This window comes from Muscardinus avellanarius (genome assembly GCF_963383645.1).
Source record: "Muscardinus avellanarius genome assembly, chromosome: 16".
NCBI lineage: Eukaryota > Metazoa > Chordata > Mammalia > Rodentia > Gliridae > Muscardinus > Muscardinus avellanarius.
The window spans coordinates 28242972-28269895 of NC_137802.1; the positions used below are offsets into that span (position 1 = coordinate 28242972).

Consider the following 26924-nt stretch of genomic DNA (forward strand, 5'->3'; position numbering starts at 1 on the left):
AAACATAAACAATAGGCTTGGGAGTGTAGCCTGTAGGTAGAAGGGCTTCCAGGAACCTCAACCCCAGTATCACCAAAAAAAATTAAAAGAATAAAAAATAGGGCTGGGGGTGTAGCTCAGAGGTAGAATGCCCCTAAGTTTCATCCCCATACTGCAAAAATAAGTAAATAAAATAAAATAGAAGGGCTGAATGCAGTTCAGGGGTAGAATGCCCCTCGGTTCTATCCAGAGTACCATAAAATAATAAATAAATAAATAAATAAATAAATAAATAAAGCCAGGAATGGTGGCACACGGCCTCAGTTACTTAACAAGGCTCTTCCCATTTTAGTGAGACCCTGTTTCAAAATAAAAAAAATAAAATACGGCTGGGGAGTAGCTCAGAGGTAAAACACCCCTAGGTTCGATCCCAAGTGCCAATAAATAAATAAATAAATGGGAGGGAGGAGAGCTGGGCTTTGTGGCACAAAGGCCTGTAATCCCAGTACTTGGGAGGCTAAGACAGGAAGATTAATTAGTTAGACTATCTTCAACCTAGGAAGGCCTGTTTCAAAATAAAACATGGCTGGCGTGTAGCTTGGAAGTAGAATGGCACTGGGTTCAATCCCCAGTACCAATAAATAAATAAATACATAAATAAATAAAAGGAGGGGATGGGACAGGGGCAGTGGGTATAACTCAGAGATAGAATACTCCCACTACCAGGGAGAGGGTCAGGAGGGGGAGTAAAACAAAACAGGATTTTTTTTTTTTTTCTGGTACTGGGGATTGAACCCAGAGGTGTTCTATCTTTAGCTATAATCCTAACCCAATTTTATTTCTTATTTGGAAATGGGGTCTCACTAGGTTAATGAGAGTCTGACTACTTGCTGAGGCTCTTCTCAAATATGCTATCCTCCTTCCTGTCTCAGCCTCCCAAATGCTGGGATTACAAGTGTGTTCCACCAAGCCAGCCTCAAAACAGGAACGTTAACAACGATAACTTTGTTACCTCCAAACCTGTAGGCCCCTATTCAGATTAATCAATTGCCCCATTGATGCCCTTGATAGCAAATGGATCCATACCAGAATCCATTGCATTTAATCTTCTGACAATCTCTAATTCATAAATCACATAAACCCTTTTTTTTCCTTGCAGTACTGGAGATGGAACCCAGGGGAGCATTCTACCTCCAAGCTACACCCAGCCCTATTATTATTATTATTATTATTATTATTATTATTATTAATTTTAGTGGTACTGGGCGTGGAACCCAGAGGTTTTCTACCTCAGAGCTATGCTCCCAGACCTATTACATACATACACATATATATATATTTTTTTTTCCAGGTCTGGGGATGGCACCCAGCTATACCTCTGAGCTACACCCCTTGCCCTGATTTTTATTTATGTATTTATTTTTAGGAGGTACTGGGGTTCCTGGAAGCCTTTCTACCTCCTGGCTACACTCCCAGACCTATTTTTATATTTTTTTTATTTGGAAACAGGGTCTCTTAAGCAGCACGATCCTCCTGTCTCTGCCTCCCAAGTGCGGGGATTATAAGCGTGTGCCACCAAGCCCAGCTTTATTCTTTATTTTGAAACAGGGTCACACTAAATTGCAGAAAGCCTCACTAAGTACCTGAGGCTGTCTGCAAACTGCTATCCTCTGGTTTCAGCCTCCCAAATGCTAGGATTACAAGTGTGTGCCACCACGCCCAGCTTCTGTTTTATATTTTATTTGAAAACAGGGTCTCACTAAGTTGCTCAGAGCCTCACTAAGTAGCTGAGGCTGGTTTCGAACCTGTGTTATCCTCTGGTCTCAGCCTCCCAAATGCTGGAATTACAAGCGTGTACCACCACACCCAGCTTCTTTTTTATTTTTATTTTATTTTATTTTTTCAGTTTTTGGTTCTAGAGATTGAATCCAGGGGTATTTGAGCTACACTCCCAGTCTTGTTTTAATTTTTCTTTTGAAACAGGTTTTGTCAGTTTGCTGAAAGTCTTACTACATTGCTGAGGTTGTCCTCAAACCTGTAATCCTGTTGTCTCAGTCTCCCTAAGTATTGGGATTACAGGCATGTACCACCACGCCCAGCTAAAGCTGTTTAATCTTACACACCACCTGGAAGGACTGAAAGGCCCTCTTCTGGACCAGTCTCACTAGTACAAATATGCTTATCTCCTAGAGGCACCCGAAGAACTCCTAGAATGCCTCTAGGGATAAAAAAAAAAAAAAACACTGTTATATGCCCACTTTTTTTATTTACTTTTTTGTGTGTGGAACTGGGGATGGAACCCAGTCCCAGTTCCACACACAAAAAAGTAAATAATAATAATAAGCTACATTCCCAGCCCTGTTTTATTCTTTATTTTGATAAAGGGTCTCACTAAATTGTGGAGGGCCTCACTAAGTAGCTGAGGCTGGCATTGAATCTACGATCCCCCTCCCAAGTACTGGGATAACAAGTGTGCGCCACCATACCCAGCTATGTGCCCTTTTTTTTTTTTTTTTTTTTTTTTTTTGCAGTACTAGGAATGGAACCCAAGGGCATTCTACCTCCAAGCTACATTCCCAGCCCTATTTTTCAGTCTTCTTATTTTTATTTATTTATTTATTTATTTTTTTGGTGGTACTGGGGTTCCTGGAAGCCCTTCTACCTCCGGGCTACACTCCCAGACCTATTTTATATTTTATTTGGAAACAGGGTCTCTTAAGCCAGCGACCGCAGCTGGCTTCGAACCTGCGCGATCCTCCTGTCTCCGCCTCCCAAGCGCGGAGATTACAAGCGTGCGCCACCACGCCCGGCAGTCTTATTTTTAAAACAGGGTCTCACTGAGTTGAAGGGCCTCACTAAGTAGCTGATGCTGTCTGCACACTGCGATCCTCCTGAAGGCTGGGATTGCAATCGTTTGCCACCACGCCCAGCTCATTTTTTATTCTTTTTTTTTTCTTCTCTCCAATACTGGGGATGGAATTTAGGGGCATTCTACCTCTGAACTACACCTTCAGCCCTATATTTTTTTTAATTCTTTATTTTGAAACAGTGTCTCGCTGAGTTGCAAATGATCTCACTAAGTAGTAGCTGAGGCTGTCTGCAAATCACAGTCCTCCGGTCTCAGCCTCCCAAATGCTGGGATTATAAATGTGCGCCACCACCAAGCCATGTGCCCAGCTTTGAACCCCTAAGTGTGCCCGAGACTGAGTCACACAGATTAATCTAGGTGAACCCAGAGGGAAAGGAGGAATTAGAGTTTCCCAAGTAAAATCAGGCATGGTTGTGCATACATTAATGCCAGTACTTGGGAAGCTGAGACAGGAGGGTTGCGGGTTCCAGATCAGCCTCAACAATTAAGATTTTTTTTGTGTGTGGGTCTGGGAATGGAACCCAGATGCATTCAACCTCCAAGCTACACCCCCTGCCCTATTTTTCTTTCTTTATTTTGAAACAGGTTCTCACTAAATTGCGGAGGGGCTCACTAAGTAGCTGAGGCAGCCTCCCGATTGCTGGGATTACAAGTGTGTGCCACCACACCCAGTTTAACAATTAAGATCTTCAGCAACTTAGAGAGATTCTATTTCAAACTAAAAAAAATTTTAAAGGGCCGTAGTGTAGCTCAGAGGTAGCATGTTTCTAGATTCAATCCCCAGAATTAAGGTGGGAGGATTTCCCCAAGTCTGTGGGTCAAGTGGAAGAAATTGTGTAGACCTCAGAATGATAGCTGTAATGCTTTTATTTATTTATTTATTTACTTACTTACTTATTTGTTTATTTTTGGTACTGGGGATGGAACCCAGGGGCATTCTACCTCTGAGTGACATCCCCAGCCCTAATTTTTTTTATTATTTCTTTCTTTTTTTTTTTTTGGTGGGTCAGGGGATGGAATCCAGGGACATTCGACCTCTGAGCTACACCCCCCGGCCCTATTTTTTATTCTTTATTTTTAAACAGGGTCTTACTAAGTTGCAGAGGGCCTCATTAAATAACTGAGGCTGTCCGTGAACAGCGATCCTCCAGTCTCAGCCTCCCAAATGCTGGATTACAAGCGTGGGCCACCATGCCTGGCTTATTCTTTATTTTTGGAATGGGATCTCACTGAGTTGCTAAGAGCCTCACTAAGTAGCTGAGGCTATCCACGAACCAAATGCTGGGATTACACGTGTGCACCACCACACCTGGCTCTGTAATGTTTTTGTTTTGTTTTGTTTTGCTTATTTTGCAGGTCTGGGGATGGAACCCAGGGGCATTCTACCTCCAAGCTACACCCCCTGCCCTATTTTTTATTTTATTTTGAAACCGGGTCTCACTGAGTTGCAGAGGGCCTCACTAAGTAGCTGAGGCTGTCCGTGAACCTCAATCCTCCAGTCTCAGCCTCCCAATTGCTGGGATTACAAGCATACACCACCACGCCCAGCTTCTGTAATGCTTATTTAAAGAAGGATGTGTACTATGAGAGAGATAATGATAATTACAGTGTAAAAAGCAAAACAAACAACAAATACAACTCAGTGAAGTTGAAACTAGGAGTTGTAACTTTGGAAACATCTCTACAGTTTCTACATCTTTTATTTATTTATTTTTTTGTACTAGGCATGGAACCCAGGGACATTCTACCTCTGAGCTACACCACCAGCTCTATTTTTTAGTCTTTTTATTTTTGAAACAGGGTCTCACTAAGTTGCGGAGGGCCTCACTAAGTAGCTGAGGCTGTCCACGAAGCATGATCCCTTGGTCTCAGCCTACCAAATGCTGGGATTACAAGCGTGTGCCACCATACCCAGTTTTAGTTTCTGCTTCTGTAAACTGAGTCAGGTGTCTTTTTCACAGGACTGATGTGACTACTGAATAATATGGCAGTGTAAAAGCACACCTTCATTTAAAAATTGTTTAAAGAGCACAAAGTGTGCGCCTGGCTCAGTGATAGGTGGTGGAAGTCAAAACCAGAAATAAGCAATAGTACTTGCCCGCCGGGCATGGTGGAGCATGCTTATAATGCCAACAGCTGGGAGGCCAAGACAGGAGTATCTCGGTTTGAGGACAGCCTCATCTACTATCTAATGAGGCCATTTGCAACTCAGTGAGACCCTGTTTCAAAATAAAGAATAAAACATAGGGCTGGGAGTGTAGCTTGGAGGTACAATGCCCCTGCGTTCCATCCCCAGTAACACACACACACACACACACACACACACACACACACACACACACAAATAGTACTTGCCTTAATAGTCTAGAAGGCTTTTTTATTTATTTATTTATTATTTTTATTTTTTGTGCAACTTGGGATTGAAACCAAGGACATTTTATCTCTGAACTACACCCTAGCCCCATTTTATTTTTATTTTGAAACAGGGTCTTGCTATGTTAATGAGAATCTCACTGCATGCTAAGTATTCTTTGAATCTTTGATTCTCCTGTCTCAATCTTCCAACTACTGGAATACTGGAATGGCCCGGCTTATTTTATTTTTTTATTTATATTTGTGGTACTGGAATTTAACCTAGGAACATTCTATCTACAAACTAAAATCCCAGCCCTAATATATATATATATATATATATATATATATATATATATATATATATATATGTTGCAGTATTGGGACTAGAACCCAGGGACATTCTACCTCCAAGCTACACTCCTAGCTTGCTTTATTTATTTATTTATTTATTTATTTATTTATTTATTTTTGCTGTACTTGAGATGGAACTCAGGGGCATTCGATCTCTGAGCTATACCCCCAGTCCTACTTTTTTTTTTTTGTGTGTGGTACTGCAGATGGAACACAGGGGCATTCTACCTTCAGGTTACACTCCCAGCCTATTTTATATTTTATTTGGAAACAGGGTCTCTTAAGCCAGCTGAGGCTGGCTTTGAACCTGCACTCTCCTCCTGTCTCCCAAGTACAGGGATTACAAGCGTTCGCCACCATGCCTGGCCTCAGTCCTATTTTTAATTTATTTTGAAACGGTGTCTCACTAAATTGTAAAGGACCTCACTAAGTAGCTGAAGTTTGCCATGAACCGCAATCCTCCTGTGTCAGATTCCCGAATGCTGGGATTACAAGCATGCACCACCACACCCAGCTATTTTAATTTTGAAATAGGGTCTGGCTAAATTGTAATCTTTCTGCCTCAACCTCTAGAGTCACTGGGATTATAGAAATGAGCCAGAACACCAGGATCAATGCAGTTTAATCCTTTGTAATTTAGGGGGGGGGGAGCTCTACAGACATATCCTAAACCCTAGCCTTTTTTTTTTTTTTTTTTTTTTTTTTTTTTTTGTGGTGGTGGTACTGGAGTTTCTGGAAACCCTACCACCTCCGGGATACACTCCCAGACCTATTTTTATTTTTATTTTTATTTGGAAACAGGATCTCTTACCAGCGAGGCTGGGTTCAAACCTGCGCGATCCTCCTGGCTCCGCCTCCCAAGCGCGGGGATTACAAGCGTGCACCACCACGCCAGGCTCCTAGCAATTTTTTTACTTGTGTATACTAGTGGAATATTGCACGTATACAAGGAGACATTAAGAAGATGGTTCAATGTTTAAATAAGAGGTAATTGAAGACAATCTAAATGTTCCAAGTTTGAGGAAATGAATAGATTAAATAGAAAATGTGAATAATTGGATGGAATGTGAAGAAAGGGAATGAATCAGATCTACATGTATCGTGATTGGCTTTTTTTTTTTTTTTTTGGTAGTACTGAGGGTGGAACCCAAGAGTCTTTCTACCTCTGGGCTATACTCCCAGACCTATTTTATATTTATATATATTATAAATTATTATATATTATAAGTAGCCTCAGCTACTTAGTGAGGCTCTCGGCAATTTAGTGAGACCCTGTTCCCAAATAAAATATAAAAAAATAGCCGGGCGTGGTGGCGCACGCTTGTAATCCCAGCATTCGGGAGGCTGAAACCTGGAGGATCGCGGTTCGCAGACAGCCTCAGCTACTTAGTGAGGCCCTCTGCAACTCAGTGACCCGGTTTCAAAATAAAGAATAAAAAATAGGGCAGGGGGTGTAGCTCGGAGGTCAAATGCCCCTGGGTTCCACCCCCAGACCCGCAAAAAAAAAAAAAAATAAAAATAAATAAAAAATAAAAAATAAAAAAATAGATCTGGGAGTATAACTCGAAGGTAGAAAGCCTCTGGGTTCCAGTACTGCCGGGCGTGGTGGCGCACGCTTGTAATCCCCGCGTTTGGGAGGCAGAGACAGGAGGATCGCGCAGGTTCAAAGCCAGCCGGGCGCGCTGGTTTAGGAGACCCTGTTTCCAAATAAAAATGTAAAAATAGGTCTGGGAGTGTAGCCCGAAGGTAGAAGGGCTTCCAGGAACCCCAGTACTACAAAAAAAAAAAAAAAAAAAAAAGAAAGCCTCTGGGTTCCAGTACCACACACATACACACAAAAAAATTGACTAGACGACCTCAGTCCGCCCAAGTCCTGTGTTATAGGACAGGAGCCGTGAGAATCTCCCAAATCCCGCCGCGAGCAGCTTAGTGAGCGGAAGTGTTTTGGCGCTCGCGGCGCGCCGTCCGCGCAGCCTCCAGGAGCGGCCGTAAGCTCCGCCCCCTGCGCGCTGGACGGCGCGAAAACCCAATTGACAAGAACTCCCGTCCGAGCCCCGGGTCCGGTCTGTGTTCTGTGGGCGGTGGGCGCCCGGGCCGAGTCCCGAGCGCTCGGCTGGGGGCGGCCACCTCGGGGCGGCCGCGCTCGCCCGCCGCGCCGCCCGGGTCGCGGGGCCTCGCTGCCCGCGCTTTCTCGCCGCCTCTTTCCGCCTTGGACTCGGGAAGCTGGGCCCAGCCTCCGCGGCCGCTCCGGGCCAGCGGGCGCGGTGGCTCCCGAGACGGACCCTGCGGCCCCGCCGCGCGCTCCAGGCCGAGCCGCCGTCCCCATGGCCTCCCGGCAGGCTGGGCCGGACCGCGCCAGGTCCTAGGAGCTGGGATTCTGGGAGGCGGGGAGCATGGTGGGGGTCCTGGCTATGGCGGCTGCAGCTACTCCCCCTCCCGTGAAGGACTACGAGGTTGAGGTGAGCGTCGACTGTCAAATTCCTTTTTCCTTTTGTCGCACATTGGGTGTGGGTGGAGTGGAAGGCGATCCCGAGTTTGCATCTGCGGGGTTGGGGGAGCAGTTAGAACTTCGTGGGACGGTTGCCAAAGTGTGGTTTGTTGGAATCGTGATAAATTCTGAGCAACACTGGGATTATGAGATATTTATAGGGTCCCGGTAAGTCAGGGTTTAAGAAACCATAGCTAGCTTCCAGATCCTGCGGTGTGGGTGGAACGTGATGTTTTGGTCTTCTGACCCGTTACAGGGAGATCCCAGGGTCAAGTTCTGGGTTCCTGAGATGGAATGAGAACTTTAGCGTTGGGAAAGACATTTTAAGTTCAGGTAGAGCCGGGTGTGGTGGCGCACGCTTGTAATCCCAGCATTCGGGAGGCAGAGACCCGAGAACCGCGGTTAGTGGACAGCCTCAGCTACTTAGTGAGCCCCTCCGCAACTTTAGGACAGGGGGTGTAGCTCGGAGATCGACTGCCCCTGGGTTCCATCCCCAGACCTGCAAAAAAAAAAAAAGTTCAGTTAGTCACTACGCCTACCTGTTCTAGGAGTTCCATTTAGAGTGTTACTACAGCAATCAAAACAGGGTACCTAGTAAAGACATCAAATTCTTTTTTCTTTTCTTTTCTCTTTTTTTGGTTCCGGTGATTGAATCTAGGGACATTCTACCTGAGCTACACTCCCAACACTATTTTATATTTGGAAACAGGGTCTCACCAAGCTGCTGAGGATCTGGCCAAGTTGCTGAGGCTGGCTATAAACCTCATGTTAGCTTACCTAGGATTTTTTTCTTCCAGAATCAAGTAACTTTTGTCGATTGGATAATGGTTGTTATTGCTAATCTTTGCTAAATCAAGTGAATTACTCAGCTTGTCCTAGGTGTGAAGTACTTATGCTTAAATTACATAGTTCGCTCCCCCCCCCTTGTCGTACTAAGTAGCTGAGGCTGTCTGTGAACCATGATCCTCCTATCTCATCCCAAATGATGGGATTACAAGCATGTATCACCATGCCCAGTTTACACAGTTCTTGATTGTGTATTCTATGATTTACCAATCTTTTGCTTATAGATTCTGCTCTTGGTACCGTGCTTAGTCTAGTTTATAATGCTATTTAATATTTAGTATTGTAAGACAAGGACTTACACTTTTGGATGGGGTGGTCCTGGGGATTGAACCCTAGGACTCTACCACTGAGCTACATCTGAGCACTTTATTTTTTGTAGTGCTGAAGATTGAACCCAGGGGCATTCTACCTCCAAGCTATACCCTCAGCCCTATTTTTTATTCTTTATTTTGGAACAGGGTCTCACTAAGTTGCCGAGGGCCTCACTAAATAGCTGAGGCTGGACGCGAACCTGGATCCTCTTGGCTCCCAAGTACTGGGATTGCAAGCTTGTGCCACCATGCCCGGCTTGAGCACTTTAAAAACTATTTATCTATTTATTTATTTATTTAGTGGTACTGGGAGTGGAATCCAGGTGCTTTTCTACCTCAGGGCTACACTCCCAGGCTTATTTTATATTTTATTTGGAAACAAGGTCTCACTAAGTTGTTGAGTGCCTCACTAAATAGCTGAGGCTGGGTTTGAACCTGTGTGATCCTCCTGTCTCAGCCTCCCAACCATTAGGATTACAAACATGCACCATCATGGAAGGCTAAAAACAATTTAAAACAAAAAATATTTTTGGTACTGGACATCAAACCCAAGGGCATCCTACCTCTGAGTTACATCCCCAGTTACCCACCCCCCAACTTTTGTGGTACTGGGGATGGGACCCAGGGGCATTCTACCACTGAGCGACACCCCCCATCCCTATTTTTTTATTCTTTTATTTTGAAGCAGGGTCTCACTAAGTAGCTGAAGCTGTCTGCGAACTGTGATCCTCCTGTGTCAGCCTCCCAAGTGCTGGGATTACAAGTATGCGCCACCACGCCCAGCCCCCCCCCCCACTTTTTAAAGTTTTTTTGGTACGTGGGATTAAACCCAGAGCATTTTACCTCTGAGCTACAATCCCAGTCCTACTTTATTTTTTTATTTTTTATTTTGAATCTAAGTTGCTGAGGGTCTCCCTAAATTGTTGAGGCTGTCCCGGAACCTGGGGCCGAGTACTGGGATTATAGGGAAGCACCACATACCCAACTTATTTGTTATATACTTTTATTGGCGCATTGTAGTCTCACATCATAATGCAGTTCATAGGAATAGTAACATACATGCACACAGCACCCGGTAGGCTTGCCCCTGGCTCCCTCCCCACTCCCCCCTTTCCCATACAGAGTATTGAGATTGGCATAGGTATTCTCACATATGTAGATAATATTGATGAAAGTGATCCCATCTTTGGTTCTTCCCCTTCCCCTTCCCCTAGACCAGCTCCCTGGCTCCACTGGAGTTTTATCTCCATTATCTGAAGTCCCCCTGGTGCCTCAGTTACTCCCTAGCTTCTGCATATATGAGAAAACACATGACCCTTCATTTTCTGTGACTGGCGAATCTCATAATGTTATCCTGGTCCATCCATTTCACTGCAAATGATGTTTTTTTTTGTTCTTTTTGATCGGTGAGGAGAATTCTATTGTATCCTATAATCCATTCATCTGTTAATGGACATCTAGGTTGGTTCCAAAATTTAGCTGTTGTGAATTGTGCTGCTATAAATATGGATATGCATATATCACTACAATTATCTGACTTTAGTTCCTTTGGAAAAGATACCCAGGAGTGGTATAGCTTGATTATTTTTTATTTTGAAACAAAGTCTTGCTAAATTGCCCAGGATTGCTAAGTGGCTAAAGTTGGCTTTGAACTTGCAATCCTTTTCTCACAGTTTCCCAAATACTGGGATTACAAACTGGGCATGATGGTGCACACTTGCAATCCCAGCATTGGGGATGCAGTTTGCCGACAGCCTCAGCTACTTAGTGAGGCCCTCTGCAACTCAGTGATACCCTGTTTCAAAAAAAAAGAATAAAAAATAGGACAGGGGTGTAGCTCAGAGGTAGAATCCCTCTGGGTTCCATCCCCAGCACCAAAAATACATACATACATACATACATACATACATACATACATACATACTGAGATTATAGGCACACCACATTGCCCCTCTCTTTTTTTATTATTTTTTGTTTTTTTGGTGGTACTGGCAGAGTGGAACCCAGAGGCCTTCTTCGAATTTGTGCAATCCTCCTGTCTCAGCCTCCCAAGTACAGGGATTACAAGCATGCACCACCATGCCCAACCTTTTTTAATTTTTTTGAAACAGGGTCACACTAAAATTGCCAAGGGTTAGCCGGGCATGGTGTGCACACCTGTAATCCTAGTACTTGGGAGGCTGAGACAGGAGAATTTCAGATTCGCAGCCAGCCTTAGCAACTTTAGGGAGACTCTGTGTAACTTAGTGAGAACTTGTTTCAAAATAAAATATATTTTTATTTTTTATTTATTTATTTTCTTTGCGGTACTAGAGATGGAACCCAGGGACATTTTACCTCCGAGCTATATCCCCAGTCCTATATTTTAGTCTTTATTTTTCTTTTTTTTTCTTTTTGTGGTACTGGGGGTGGAACCCAGAGTCTTTTCTACCTCTGGGCTATACTCCCAGACCTATTTTATACTGGAAACAGGTACTCACTAAGTTGCTGAGAGCCTCACTCCTGGCTTTGAACCTGTGCGATCCTCCTGTCTCAGTCTCCCAAGTGCTGGGATTACAAGAGTGTGCCACCATGCCCAGCTTAGTTTTTATTTTTAAACATGGTCTCATGCTGGGCGTGGTGCCGCACGCTTGTAATCCCTGCGCTTGGGAGACAGAGACAGGAGGATCCCGCTGGTTCAAAGCCAGCCGCGCTGGCTTAAGAGACCCTGTTTCCAAATAAAAATGTAAAAATGGGTCTGGGAGTGTAGCCCAGAGGTAGAAGGGCTTCCAGGAACCCTAGTACCACCAACAAAACAAAACAAAACATGGTCTCACTGAGTTGCAGAGGGCCTCACTAAGTAGCTGAGGTTGTCCTCGAACCGGGTTCTCCTGTCTCAGCCTCCCAAATGCTAGGATTACAAGTGTGCGCCACCATGCCCGGTTTATTCTTAATTTTTGAAACAGGGTCTCATTAAGTTGCAGAGGGCGTCACTAAGTAACTGAGGCTGTCTTCGAACCTGTGTTATCCTCCTATCTCAGCCTCCCAAGTACTGGGAATATAACAACACCACACCTGGCTTGCACCTGACTCTTTTTTTTTTTTTTTGCGGGTCTGAGGATGAAACGCAGGGGCATTCTACCTCCGAGCTAAACCCCCTACCCTATTTTTTATTCTTTATTTTGAAACCGGGTCTCACTGAGTTTCAGAGGGCCTCACTAAGTAGCTGAGGCTGTCCCCGAACTGCAAACCTCTGGTCTCAGCCTCCCGAATGCTGGGATTACAAGCGTGTGCCACCACGCCCGGCTACGTAATTTTTTTTTTTTTTTTTTTTTGGTGGTACTGGTGTTCCTGGAAGCCCTTCTACCTCTGGGCTACACTCCCAGACCTATTTTTATATTTTTTTTTATTTGGAAACAGGGTCTGTTAAGCCAGCGCGGCTGGCTTTGAACCTGCGTTATCCTCCTGTCTCTGCCTCCCAAGCACAGGGATTACAAGCGTGGACCACCATGCCCGGGTACCCAATGTTTTTTTAAAAAATTGGGAGTTGCTGGGTGTGGTGGCACATGCCTATAATTCCAGTACCTGTGAGGCTGAGACAGGAAGCTTACAGGATCAAGAACAGACCGTGTAAACCAGGCGTGGTGGTGCATGCTTGTAATCCCAGCATTTGGGAGGCTAAGACCAGAAGATCGTGGTTTGCGATCAGCCTCAGCGACTTAGTGAGGCCCTTTACAATTCAGTGAGGCCCTGTTTCAAAATAAAGAATAAAAAATAGGGCAGGGGGTGTAGCTCATAGAATGCCTACTCATTCATCAGTATTATATTTTTAATTATAGTAGCTTTATTTATTTTTTGCAGTACTGGGGATGGAACCCAGGGGCATTCTACCTCTGAGCTATACCCCTAGCCCTATTTTTATTCTTTATTTTGAAACAGGGTCTCACTGAGTTGTAAAGGGCCTCACTAAGTAGTTGAGGCTGGCTGCGAATCATGATCTTCCTGTTTCATCCTCCCAAAGACTGGGATTACAAGCATGTGCCACCACGCCCGGTTTATAGCAGCTTTATGATACTTTTTTTTTTTTTTTTTTGGTGGTACTGGGGTCCCTGGAAACCCTTCTATCTCTGGGCTACACTCCCAGACCTATTTTTTTTTTATATTCTTATTTGTAAACAGGGTCTGTTAAGCCAGCTCAGCTGGCTTCAAACCTGCACAATCCTCCTGTCTCCGCCTCCCAAGTGCAGGGATTACAAGCGTGCAATACCACGCCCAGCTTTATGATACATTTTAATCTTCCAAAAAATCAAAATCCCCTTTTATTATTTATCTTTGTTGTGTGGGTTACTAGGGATTGAACAGAGGTATTCTACCTCTTAGCTACATACTCAGCCCTATTTTATTCTTTAATTTTTTTTTTTTTTTTGGTACTCTCTTGGTACTGGGAGTTGAACCCAGAGGCATTCTACCTCCAAGTTGTACATTCAACCTGATTTTTTTTTTTTTCATTTGACTTTGAGCTACACCCCTTGTCCTATTTTTTATTCTTTATTTTGAAACGGGGTCACTTAAGTTGCGGAGGGCCTCACTAAGTTGCAGAGGGTTTCACTAAGCAGTTGGGGGTGGCTGCGAACTGTGATCCTTTGGTCTCAGCCTCCCAAATGCTGGGATTACAAATGTGTGCCACCATGCCTGGCTTACTCAACCTGATTTGGAGGGCCTCACTAAGTTGCTGAGGCTGGCTTTGAACCTGCCACCCTCTTGTCTCAGAGCCTCCCAAGTACTGGGATTACAAGGGTATGTTACACACCAGGCTTATTCCTTATCTTTTTAATTTATTTTTTATTATTTATTTATTTTTGTGGTACTGGGGATTGAACCCAGGGACATTCTACTTTTGAGCTACACCCCCAGCCTGATTTTTTATTCTTTATTTGGAAACAGGGTCTCACTAAGTTGCGGAGGGCCTCTCTAAGTAGCTGAGGCTGACTGAGAACCCAGATCCTACTTTCTCAGCCTCCTAAGTACTGAGATTACTAGTGTGAGCTACCACATCTTGTTTGTTTGTTTGTTTGTTTGTTTGTTTGTTTGTTTTTGCAGTACTGGGTTTGGAACCCAGGGGCATTCTACCTCTGAACTAGACCCTCAGCCCTTTTTTAAAAAATTTATTTTGGAAGCCATGTGTGGTGGCGCACACTTGTAATCCCAGCATTTGGGAGGCTGATACTGGAGGATCGCGGTTCACGGACAGCCTCAACTACTTAATGAGGCCCTCCGCAATTCAGTGAGACCCGGTTTCAAAATAAAGAATAAAAAATAGGGCAGGGGGTGTAGCTCAGAGGTCGAATGCCCCTGGCTCCATCCCCAGACCAAAAAAAAAAAAAAAAAAAATTATTTTGGGACAGGGTCTCACTAAGTTTCAGAGAGCCTAAGTAGCTAAGGCTGTCCAGGAACCACAGTCCTCCTGTCTCAGCCTCCCACGAACTAGGACTACATGCATGAGCCTCCATGCCCGGCTCCCTGAGTTCTTTTTTTCCTTTGATTTTAAATGGAGTGTCACTAGGTTGCTGAGAATTTCACTAAATTGTGGAGGCTGTCCTCAAACCTGTGATTCTCCTGTCTCAGCCTTTCAAATACTGGGACTATGAGCCTGCACTACCATGCCTGGCTTACTTTTGTGTGTGTGTGTGTGTGTGTGTGTGTGTGTGTGTGTGTGTTACTGGGGATGGAACTTAGGGACATTCTACCTCCAAACTATATCCCTAGACCTATTTTTTAAAAATTCTTTTATTTTGAAACAGGGTCTCACTAAGTTGCGAGGGCCTCACTAAGTAGCTGAGGCTGGCCACGAACCTGCAATTCTTCTTTCGCAGCCTGCGCAACTATGAACAGCTTACTTATTAAGTTGCTGAGAGCCTCACTATTGTTGCTAAGGCTGGCTTCAAACCTGTGATCCTGTCGTCTCAGCTTCCCCAGTACTGGAATTTTTTTTTTTTTAAATCTGTACTGGTGATTGAACACAGGGACATTCTACCTCTGAGCTGCACACTACAGCATTTTTATTTTTTATTTTGAAACAGAGTTTTGCTTTGTTCCTGAGGCTGACCTCAAACCTGTGTGTCTTCCTCTGTCACCCTCCCAAGTACTGGAATTATAAGCTTGAGCCACTGGGCCTGGCTGGTTTTTTTTTTTTTTTTTTTTTTCTTTTAAAGCTCATTTTTTTCTCTAATATATCATCTTTCTTTTTTAAGATCTGACTTTGTACTACTTTTTTTCTTCTTTTTTTGGTGGTACTGGGGATGGAACCCTTCTACCTCTGGGCTACACTCCCAGACCTATTTTATATTTTTATTTGTAAACAGGGTCTCTTAAGCCAGCAAGGCTGGCTTCGAAACTGCGCGATCTTCCTGTCCCTGCCTCCCAAGCACAGGGATTACAACCGTACGCCACCACGCCCGGCTATACTATTTTAATAACATAATATCATAATATATCATCTTTTGCACTTCTTTTTTTTTTTTTTTTGGTACTGGGGATGTAACCCAGGAGCCTTCTACCCTCCAAACTACACTCCCAGCCCTGTTTTTTTTCTTTTTTCTTGTGTTTGTGTGTGTGTTGTACTGGGGGTGGAACCCAGGGGCTTTCTACCTCTGGACTATACTCCCAGACCTATTTTATGTTTTATTTGGAAACAGGGTCTCACTAAGTTGCTGAAAGCCTCAATAAGTAGGTGAGGCTGGCTTTGAACCTGTACGATCCTCCTGTCTCAGCCTCCCAAGCGTGGGGATTACAAGTGTGCGCCACCACACTCGGCTTAAATTCTTTTTTTTTTTTTTTTTTGTGGGTCCGGGAATGGAACCCAGAGGCATTTGACCTTTGAGCTACACCCCCTGCCCTATTTTTTAATTCTTTATTTTGAAACAGGGTCTCACTTAGTTGCAGAGGGCCTCACTAAGTAGCTGAGGCTGTCCATGAACCTTGATCCTCCAGTCTCAGCCTCCCGAATGCTGGGATTACAAGCGTGCGCCACCACATCCGGCTCTCGGCTTAAATTCTTTATTTTTTAATTTTTATTTAATTTTTATTATTTTTTTTGTGGTACTGGGGTTTCTGGAAGCCCTTCTACCTCTGGGCTACACTCCCAGACCTATTTTTACATTTTTATTTGGAAACAGGGTCTCCTAAACCAGTGTGTGCGGCTGGCTTCGAACCTGCGCGATCCTCCTGTCTCTGCCTCCCAAGCGCGGGGAATACAAGCGTGCACCACCACGCCCGGCTAAATTCTTTATTTTTTAAAATTTAATATTTATTGGACTGGGATGTAGCTCAGTGGCAAAGCACTTGCCTAGCGAGTGCACCACCCTGGGTTCGATCCCCAGTCCAAAAAGACAAAAAAAAGACTCCCTTTAAATTAATATTTATTCACTTATTTTTATTTATATATTTTTTTGTAGTACTGGGGATGACACTTAGGGGCATTCTACCTCTAAGCTATACCCCAGGCCGTATTTTTTATTCTTTATTTTGAAACAGGGTCTTACTGAGTTGCAAAAGGCCTCACTAAGTATTCTGAGGCTGTCCGTGAACCGTGATCCTCCTGTCTCAGCCTCCCAAATGCTAAGATGCTCTCATCTTATAAAAAAATAAAAATAAATTCAGCCTGGTGTGGTGGTAATCCAGTACTTGGGGGACTGAGATGGGAGGATCACAGGTTCAAAGCCAGCCTTGGCAATTTAGCAAGGCTCTCAGCAATCTAGTGAGATCCTTTTTCCAAATAAGAAAATAAGGTGGGGTTGTAGCTTGGAGTAGAATGCCTCTGAGTTCTATCTTCAGTACCAAAAAAAAAAAAAAGAAAAAGAAAATGAAAAAGAAAGAAAAAGAGAAGAGAAGAAAGAAAGAAAGAAAGAAAGAAAGAAAGAAAGAAGAAAAATTCAACCTAACATGAAAGCCCATGCTTGTAATCTCAATACTTGGAATACTTGGGAGGCTGAAATAAGAGGATTGCAGGTTCAAGGCCAGCCTCAGCTAGTTAGTGAGGCCCTCTGCAACTTAGTGAGACATTGTTTCAAAATGAAGCATAAAAAACAGAGCAGGTGTAGTGCAAAGGTAGAGGGCCCCTGTACTGCAAAAATAATGAATTAAATAAATAAACATGAAAATTATTTTTTTAGACCCTGTTTCCAAATAAAATATAAAATAGGTGTGGGAGTATATCACAGAGGTAGAAAGCCTTGGGTTCCATCCCAGTACCACACAAAAAAATTTTTTTTAGGATATTGTATTCATGTTCATTAATTTTTTCGTGGAACAGAAGATTGAACCCAGGGCCTAACACTGATCTATACCGCCAGCCCTTTTTATTTTGAGACTGTTCTCTCTAAACTACTGTGACTGGCCTTTACCTTGCTACTTTCCTGCCTGTGCTTTAATATCTGAGAGTACAGAATCGCACCACTGTGCCCTACTTAGATCTATGCGTAAAATTTATGTTTTGATGCCAGGCGTGGTGGCGCACACTTGTAATCCCCGCACTTGGGAGGCTGAGACAGGAGGACCGCACAGGTTCGAAGCCAGCCTCTGCTACTTAGTGAGGCTCTCAGCAATTTAGTGAGACCCTGTTTCCAAATAAAGTATAAAATAGATCTGGGAGTATAGTCCAGAGGTAGAAAGCCCCTGGGTTCCACCCCCAGTACCACCAAAAAAGATTATATATTTTTTGTATTATTTTACCTGCAGTAAGAACATTTTTCCCTTTTATATTTTGCAGCCATGTAAAAAACGAAGAAAAGATGAAGACAGATCTTCCTGCGAGACAATTACAAAGTATTTATCACCAACAGGAAAGACTGAAGACAGAGTTTTCTCTCCACCAAAATCTAGTAATATTCTGGATTATTTTAGAAAGTCTTCACCCACAAATGAGAAGACACAGTCGGTAAAAGAATGTAAGATAAAGTCATGTTCTTCATCATTGCTTGTTGACAATAGCAAAGATGGTAAGAAAACTTTGGGAATGTCCTCAAATACAGAGTTTAAGAAGAGAGGAAAGAGGGTTAATTTATCTCATCAACTAAATAAAATGAAAACTGAAAATGAATCTCCAATACAAATTAATAGTGATGATAGCAAAGAAGACCCTGGTTTAAATAATGATTTTGTAGAAAGTAGTACTTCTGTTTTACTTTACAAGGAACATGTAGATGTTCTTGTGGAAAGTATTCAGGATATCAAAAGCCAGCCAAATACTATGACTTCCAAGAAGAATTTGAAGAAAATAAATTCTAAACAAAGAACCACAAAAAATGATTGCAAAAAGTTGAGAAAAAGGAAGCACAGAGATGTAATAGATCTTTCTGAAAGTTTACCTTTAGCAGAGGAAGTAAATCTGCTTCAGAAAAATAGTAAAGATAGCAAACAGGTAATGCCTTCCCTAACAAATAAAATAGAGAGTACTACAGAGGCTGCACACCCTGCTGATCATGTCAATGATAGCACAATAACTGTGTCATATGAGGAATTTTTAAAAAGTCATAAGGAAAATAAAGTGGAACAGATACCAGACTCTACCATGTCAATTTGTATTCCTTCTGAAACTGTTGAAGAAATAGTCAAAAGTGGTTATATAAGTGAATCAGAAAACTGTGAAATATCTCAGCAGTTATGTTTTAAGACAGTTACTGTTCTTGCACAAGTTCACCCGGTTCCCCCAAAAAAGACTGGAAAAATACCGCCAATTTTCTTGAAACAAAGGCAGTTTGAACTGGAAAGTAGTTTTTCCGATTCTGAGAATGAACTGGCAATTCAGAAAAGAAAATCTAATGTTGTTATACAGGAGGAAGAATTAGAACTGGCAGTGCTGGAAGCTGGAAGTTCTGAAGCTGTGAAACCTAAATGCACCCTAGAAGAAAGACAGCAATTTATGAAAGCATTCAGACAGCCAGCATCAGACGCACTTAAAAGTGGACTAAAAAAGTCCTCAGATAAGCAGAAAGACCTCAATGAAAAATCTTTAAGTGAAGAAGGAAAAGATAATAATTCTAAGAAAATTACAGAAAATCCTAATGTCCAAATGGTTTCACATAATGGTAATTCACAGTCACACACTGATAAAAGACGTTTCTGTAAGATGAAAAGTAAAAAGCTGAAGAAAAAAGGTAAGGAAGCAGTGGCTACTGGAACTACTCTAGATGAAAACCAAGAGGGAAATAATAAAAAAAAAGAAACAACCTTTCCCTTAAAAGATAAGCAAAGTCAAAATAGGCTTAGAACAAGTTTAAGACTAAAGAAATCAGAAATTCTCAAAAGTGGTACATTATTTAACAGTGGAAGTCTTGTTTGTGAAGATGTAGCAGATGAAGACTCTCTAAAGATTTCTTCTTTGTGTGATAATAAGTCATCAAGAAAAACCAGCACACCAGTTAAAGATGTTAAGATTTTCCATTCTAAAGCTGAAACTGAAGATGGACTGGTAAAGATGTCAACACCCAGATCAACCAGACGATCTGTAAGAAGTTGTAGCACAACCACTGTCCTAACCAGTAGAGGTACTGATTCTGAAGACCCAGAAGACAGTAATTCAGGAAAGCCATCTACTCCCAAAGCAGCCAGTGTCTCAGAAAAGCATAGTCTATACACAGCAGAGATAATAACAGTACCCTCTGATTCAGAGAGCCCTATTAGGTAAACTTTTGTTTCTGTTCTAAAGTACTAGTATTCTGCATGTTTTATTTTATTTATTTTTTTTGGTGGTACTGGGGTTCCTGGAAGCCCTTCTACCTCCGGGCTACAATCCCAAACCTATTTTTTAATACTTTTTTTTTTTTTTTTTTTTTTTTTGAAACAGGGTCTCTTAAGCCAGCACAGCTGGCTTTGAACCTGCACAATCCTCCTGTCTCTGCCTCCCAAATGCGGGGATTACAAGCTTGCACCACCATGTCCGGCCAACATTTAATTTAAAGTCAATCATAATTTCAGAAACACCGGGTGTGGTGGTGTACCTCGTAATCCAAGCATTCAGGAGGCTGAGACCAGAGGATCACGGTTCACGGACAGCCTCAGCTACTTAGTGAGACCCTCCACAACTTAGTGAGACCCTGTTTCAAAAATAAAGAATAGCTGGGTGTGGGGAGCAAGCTTGTAATCACCACGCTTGGGGGAGGAGGAGACAGGAGGATCACGCAGGTTTGAAGCCAGCCTCCCTGGCTTAGGAGACCCTGTTTCAAAATTAAGAAAAGTATAAAAAATAGGTCTGGGAGTGTAGCCCGGAGGTAGAAGGGTTTTCAGGAACCCCAGAACCACTTAAAAAAAAAAAATATATATATATATATATATATATAATGTATATATTAAAATAATTTTTTTTTGCACCTCTGGGGATGGAACCCAGGGGCATTCTACCTCTGATTTATATCTCCTGCCCTATTTTTATTCTTTATTTTGAAACAGGGTCTCACTGAGTTGCAGAGGGCTCACTAAGTAGTTGAGGCTGTCCACAAACCGCATTCCTCCAGTCTCAGCCTCCCGAATGCTGAGATTACAAGCATGTGCTACCACGCCCGGCAATAAAATAAATTTTAAAAATTAAATATGAGGTTAAAATTAAATTACAGTGTGTTATTGGTTGGGCAAACTGGCCCATACATGTTAAAGTCTATACTTACATAGTGGTTCTGGCTAATATATAAATGATTCTGGGACTAATTTTCTGTAAGGCAAATTATTTCTTTTCTTTTTTTCGGTTTTTTTTTTTTTTTTTTTTTTTTTTTTCTGCAATGCTGGGGATGGAACCCAGGGGCATTCTACTTCTGAGCTACTACACCCCCAGCCCTGTTTTTATTCTTTATTTTGAAACACGGTCTCACTGGGTTGCAAAGGACCTCATTAAGTAGCTGAGATTGTGAACTATGATCTTCCTGTTTTAGCCTCCCAAATAATGGGATTACAAGCATGCACCACCATGCCAGCAGGACTTTTTTCTTTTTTTTTTCTTTTTGTGGTACTGGGGATGGAACCAGGGGCATTCTACCTCCAAGCCGTATACGCAGCCTGATTTTTTAGTCTTTTGCGTGTGTGTGTGTGTGTGTGTGTGTGTGTGTGTATGTATGTGTGTGTGTGTGTGTTACCAGGGAGGGAACCCAGGGCCATTCTACCTCTGAGCTACACTCTCGACCCAACTTTTTATTCTTTATTTTAAAACAGGGTCTCACTGAGTTGCAAAGGGCCTCACTAGTAGCTGAGGCTGTCTGTGAACCATGATCATCATCCCCAAAGTTGGGATTATAAGCATGTGCCATCATGCCCAGCTGTCTTCTTAGTTCTTGAAACAGGGTCTCACTGAGTTGTGAAGGACCTTGCTAAGTAGCTGAGGCTGTCATCAAACTGCCATCCTCAGGTCTCTTCCTCTGGAATGCTGGGATTACAAACATGTGTCACCATGCTCAGCCTAGCAGGCAAATTATTTCTAAGTAACAAAATTTGGCTTTTTTTGTCTCCTGTAAAAATTCCAGAAACTGAAGGCCTAGTTGTTGTTGTTGTTTTTTTCTATATTTAATTTAGATTCTTAGGCCAGGCATGGTGGTACATGCCTGTAATTCAGTACTTGGAAGGCTGAGATAGAAGGATCACAGGTTCGAAGCTAGCCTCGGCAACTTAGTGAGCCTTTCAGCAACTGAGACCTTATTTCCAAATAAAAATAAAATAGGTCTGAGTGTGTGGCCCAGAGGTAGAAGGCCCCTCCCTGGGTTTTATTCCTAGTACCACACACACACAAATTAGACTCTTACATATGACAATCATGAAAATGTTTCTAAATACCTTTTTATTTTTCAGGATGAAATTCACCAGAATTAGTACTCCAAAAAAATCTAAGAAAGGATCTAAGAAATGTAAAGTAAATGACGGAGAAGTTATTTATCAGACTAGAAAGGTAACTAAAATATTGACATCCTGAACATGATGTTCTATTTTCTTTCTTTCTTTCTTTCTTTCTTTCTTTCTTTCTTTCTTTCTTTCTTTCTTTCTTTCTTTCTATTTTTTAATTGGTGCATTGTAGTCATATATCATTCACATTGGAGTACAAGACTTTAGAGGATATACAAGCACACATCATCCAATTAGCCCTCATCCAGCCCCCATCTCATTCCCTCCCCCTCCCTAGATCCCATGCTTCTTTGGTGATTAACTTTGATACATTTGTTTATGTACCTCCTGTGTTTTAAAGAGGCTCCATCCTCCACTATTCCATACCCTCTGATTGGTCACCTTAGTTGCTTCACTATAGGGCCCTTTCTATAGCTCAACCTCTTCCTGTTGATTAGGGGAAGCATCTGATTTATATTTTCTGCGATATTTCTCTATGCATGCTGCATTGCAAGTACCGATCCTACTCTTGACGGCCCCAGTAGTGGCCTGGCTACTCGGTGGACTGATCCAGACCTCGCTGGCTCAAGCAGCGGCCTTGCCTCATGGGAGGCCTCAATTCTGGTCTCGCTGGCCTCGACACCAGCCTAACCCCTCAGCTGGCTCTGATCCCGGCCTCGAAGGCCGCAGTAGTGGCCTTCTATTTTCTTTCTAAAATCCCTGCACTAAGTAGTTAGACTCTTAGCAACCTAGGAGACCATGTTTCAAAATAAAAATAAAATAGGACCAAGGGTGTCTCTCAGAGAGGTAGAACGCCCTAGGTTCAATCCCTAGTAACACACATACACACACACACAAAAAAAAAAAGAAAAATAAAAAGAAAACCATCATATTAGCTGGGCATGGTGGTGTATGCCTGTTATACCAGTACTTGAGAGGCTGAGATAGGACAATCACAAGTTTGAGGCTAGCCTCAGAAATTTACTGTAACCCTCAGCAACTTAGTGAGACTGTGTTTCAAAATAAAAAATGAAATAAGAGCCAGGTGTAGTGGTGCACCCTTGTAATCCCATCATTCAGGAGGCTGTGACAGGAAGATTGTGATTCACGGACAGCCTCAGCTACTACTTAGGCCCTTTGCAACTCAGCCAGACCCTATTTCAAAATAAAGAGTAAAAAGTAGGGCTTGGGGTGTAACTCGGAGGTAGAATGCCCTTGGGTTTCATCCTCAGTACGGCAAAAAATAAAAAATAAAATAAAAAATAGGTTTAGGAATCTAGCTTAGAGGAAAAATGCTCCTGGGTTCAATCCCCAGTTCCAAAAGAAAAAAAAAAAAAAAAAAAAAAACCCTTTACACTAATATTAGGAACAGTAAGGTAAAAGAAGATTCATATATTTCATAAATTTTTAACTACATCCCCTCATTATTTTTCACTATTATCCCATTCTCTAGCTAGTTTATTAGGATATGAAAATATTGCTGGGTGCTATGGCACATGCCTGGAATCCCAGTGTTTGGGAAACTGAGACAGGAGATTGACAGATTCAAGTCCACCTTCACAATTTAGCAAGACCTTCAGCAACTTAGGACTCTTTAAAAAAAAAGCCATAATGCTGGGGGGCACTCCTGGAATCCCAATACTTGGGAGGGTAAGACAGGAGAATCTCTGATTCAAGGTCAGCCTTAGCAACTTAGTGAAACTCTCAGTAACCTAGTGAGAGACCCTGTTTCCAAATAAAAATAAAACAGGACTGGGGGTTTATCTTGGAGGTAGAATGCCTCTAGTTTCAACCTCTAGTACCAAAAAAAAAAAAGAAAAAGAAGAGAAATGGAAAAATCTAAAAATATCTTGTGAGATTAAAGCAATAGCTAAGGATAGAGTATAATTAACTTAAAAATGCTTTATTTATTCATTCATTTATTTACTTATTTAGTTTTTGTGGTATGGGTATTTGAACTTGTGCATTCTACCTCCGAGCTTTACCCCAGCCCCCTTTTGTTTGTATATTTGTTTTTTGTGGTACTGGGGATGGAACCCAGGGGCTTTCGACCTCCAGGCTACACTCCCAGACCTATTTTATATTTTATTTGGAAACAAGGTCTCACTAAGTTGCTGAGAGCCTTACTAAGTAGCTGAGGCTGGCTTTGAACCTGAGTGATTGTTCTATCTCAGTCTCCCAAGTATTGGGATTACAAGTATGAGCCACCACACTTGGCCTTTTTTTTTTTTTTTTTTTTTTTTTTGTGGGGATGGAACCCAGGGACATTCAACCTCTGAGCTACACCTCTGCCCTGTTTTTTTTTTAAATTCTTTTTTTTTTTTTTTTTTTGCGCTACTGGGGATGAAACCCAGGGGCATTCTACTTCCGACCTACACTACCAGCCCAATTTTTTAGTCTCTGTATTTTTGAAACAGGGTCTCACTGAGTTGTAAAGGGACCCGCTAAGTAGCTGAGGCTGTCCATGAACTGTGCATCTCCAGTTGCCGCCTCCATGCCTGGCTTTTTTTTTTTTTTTTTTTTTTTGTGGGTCTGGATATGGAACCCAGAGGCATTTGACCTCTGAGCTACATCCCCTGCCCTATTTTTATTCTTTATTTTGAAACCGGGTCTCACTAAGTTGCAGAGAGCCTCACTAAATAGCTGAGGCTATCTGCGAACCACAATCCTCCAGTCTCAGCCTCCCGAATGCTGGGATTACAAGCGTGCGCCACCACGCCCGGCTTTATTCTTTATTTTGAAAGAGGGTCTCACTAAGTTGTGGAGGGCCTCATTAAGCAGCTGAGGCTGGACATGAACTGTGATCCTTAGGTCTGAGCCTCCTGAATGCTGAGATTATAAGTGTGTACCACCACACCCGGCTGGCCAGCCCTATTTTTTATTCTTTTCTTTTTCTTTTTTCTTTGTGGTACTGGGAATGTAACCCAGAGGCTTTCTATCTCTGGGCTTTCAGACCTATTTTATATTTTATTTGGAAACAGGGTCTCACTAAGTTGCTGAGAGCCTAAGTAGCTGAGCCTGGTTTCGAACTTGTGTGATCCTCCTGTCCCAGCCTCCCAAGCGTGGGGATTACAAGCATGTGCCATCATACCCGGCTTTAGAAAATACTTCTTTTTAAAAAAAATTAAGAGCCGGGCGTGGTGGCACATGCTTGTAATCCCAGCATTCGGGGGGCTGAGACAGGAGGATTGCGGTTTGCAACCAGCCTCAGCTACTTAGTGAGGCCCTTCGTAACTCAGTGAAACCCTGGTTCAAAATAAGAATAAAAATAGTGCTGGGGGTGTAGCGTGGAGGTAGAATGACCCTGGATTCCATCCCTAGACCTACAAAAAAAAAAAAAAAATTAAAAATTAGCTGGGTGTGGTGGCACATGCTTGTAATCCTAGCATTCGGAAGGCTGAGACTGGAGGATCACAGTTCACTGACAGCCTCAGCTACTTAGTGAGGCACTCCGCAACTTAGTGAGACCCTGTCTCAAAATAAAGAATAAAAAATAGGGCAGGGGATGTAGTTCGGAGGTCGAATGCCCCTGGGTTCCATCCCCAGATCTACCAAAAAAAAAAAAAAAATTAAAAAAAATTTTTGGGGTACTGGGGATGGAACCCAGGGGCATTCTACCTCTGAGCTACACTCTCAGCCCTATTAATTTTTTGTAAAACTGAGTCTCACTAGGTTGATGAGAGTTTCACTACTTGCAGAGGCTGTCCTCCAACCTAAGATCCTCCTGTCTCAGCCTCACAGGTACTGGGATTATAAGTGTGTGCCACCACAGTCAGCTTAGTGTTTTGTTTTGAAATAGGGTCTCACTAGGTTGTTGTTGAAGTTTTTACTACATTGCTGAAGGTGGTCTTCAACCTGAGATCCTCCTGTTTCATAATCTCAGGTACTGGGATTACAGGTGTGCCACCACACTTGTCTAGAAAATGGTTTCATATTGGCTGTTATATGTCATTTATTTCCCCTAAAATATTTAAGTTTGTGGTGTTATTACAAATTACCATAGACTAGTTGGCTTGTGGTATTAGGGATTGAACCCAGGGCCATTCTGCCTCCAAGCTAAACCCCCAGCCCTAATTCATTCTTTCTTTCTTTCTTTCTTTCTTTCTTTCTTTCTTTCTTTCTTTCTTTCTTTCTTTCTTTCTTTCTCTTTCTTTCTTTCTTTCTTTCTTTCTTTCTTTCTTTCTTTCTTCTTTCTTTATTTGTGGTACTGGGGTTCCTGGAAACCCTTCTACCTCCGGGCTATACTCCCAGACCTAATTTTATATTTTATATTTTATTTGGAAACAGGGTCTCTTAAGCCAGCGAGGCTGGCTTTGAACCTGCGTGATCCTCCTGTCTCCACCTCCCAAGCGCTGGGATTACAAGCTTGTACCACCACCCCTGGCTATTCTTTATTTTTGAAACAAGGGTCTCACTGAGTTGTGAAGTCCCTCACTAAGTAGCTGAGGCTGTCTGGGAACTGTGATCCTTCTTTCTCAGCCTCCCAAATGCTGGGATTATAAGCGTGTGCCACCACATATGTCTATAACTGTGAAGTCTTAAGATCAAAATGACAGCAGACCTGGTGCCTGGTTTATAATGGGCTAAAAGCTGGGTGTGGTGGCGTACGCTTATAATCCTAGCATTTGGGAGGCTGAGACCTGAGGATTGCGGTTCGCAGACAGCCTCAGCCACTTAGTGAGGCCCTCTGCAACTCAGTGAGACCCGGTTTCAAATTAAAGAATAAAAAATTGGACAGGGAGTTTCGCTCGGAGGTCAAATGCCTCTGGGTTCCATCTCCAGACCCGCTCCCCCAAAAAATATATATATAAAATGGGCTATTCTCTTCATTCTCTTCATATGGTAGAGAAGGCTCCGCCCTTATGACCTAATTATGTCCTGAAGCCCC

General features: G+C 42.6%; 1 protein-coding gene across 1 annotated transcript in view; it reads left to right on the forward strand.

Annotated features, from left to right (window-relative positions):
- Positions 1-7947: 7947 nt before the first annotated feature.
- The window catches only part of ATAD5 (ATPase family AAA domain containing 5), a gene marked incomplete at both ends in the record, with an annotated part of 67933 nt that continues 48956 nt past the window's right edge, over positions 7948-26924 (forward strand). The window contains 3 exons of the mRNA XM_080714008.1: positions 7948-8013; positions 17946-19858; positions 22007-22103. Of these exons, the coding sequence (XP_080570134.1) occupies positions 7948-8013; positions 17946-19858; positions 22007-22103 (2076 nt within the window). The remainder of the gene's footprint in view (positions 8014-17945; positions 19859-22006; positions 22104-26924) is intronic.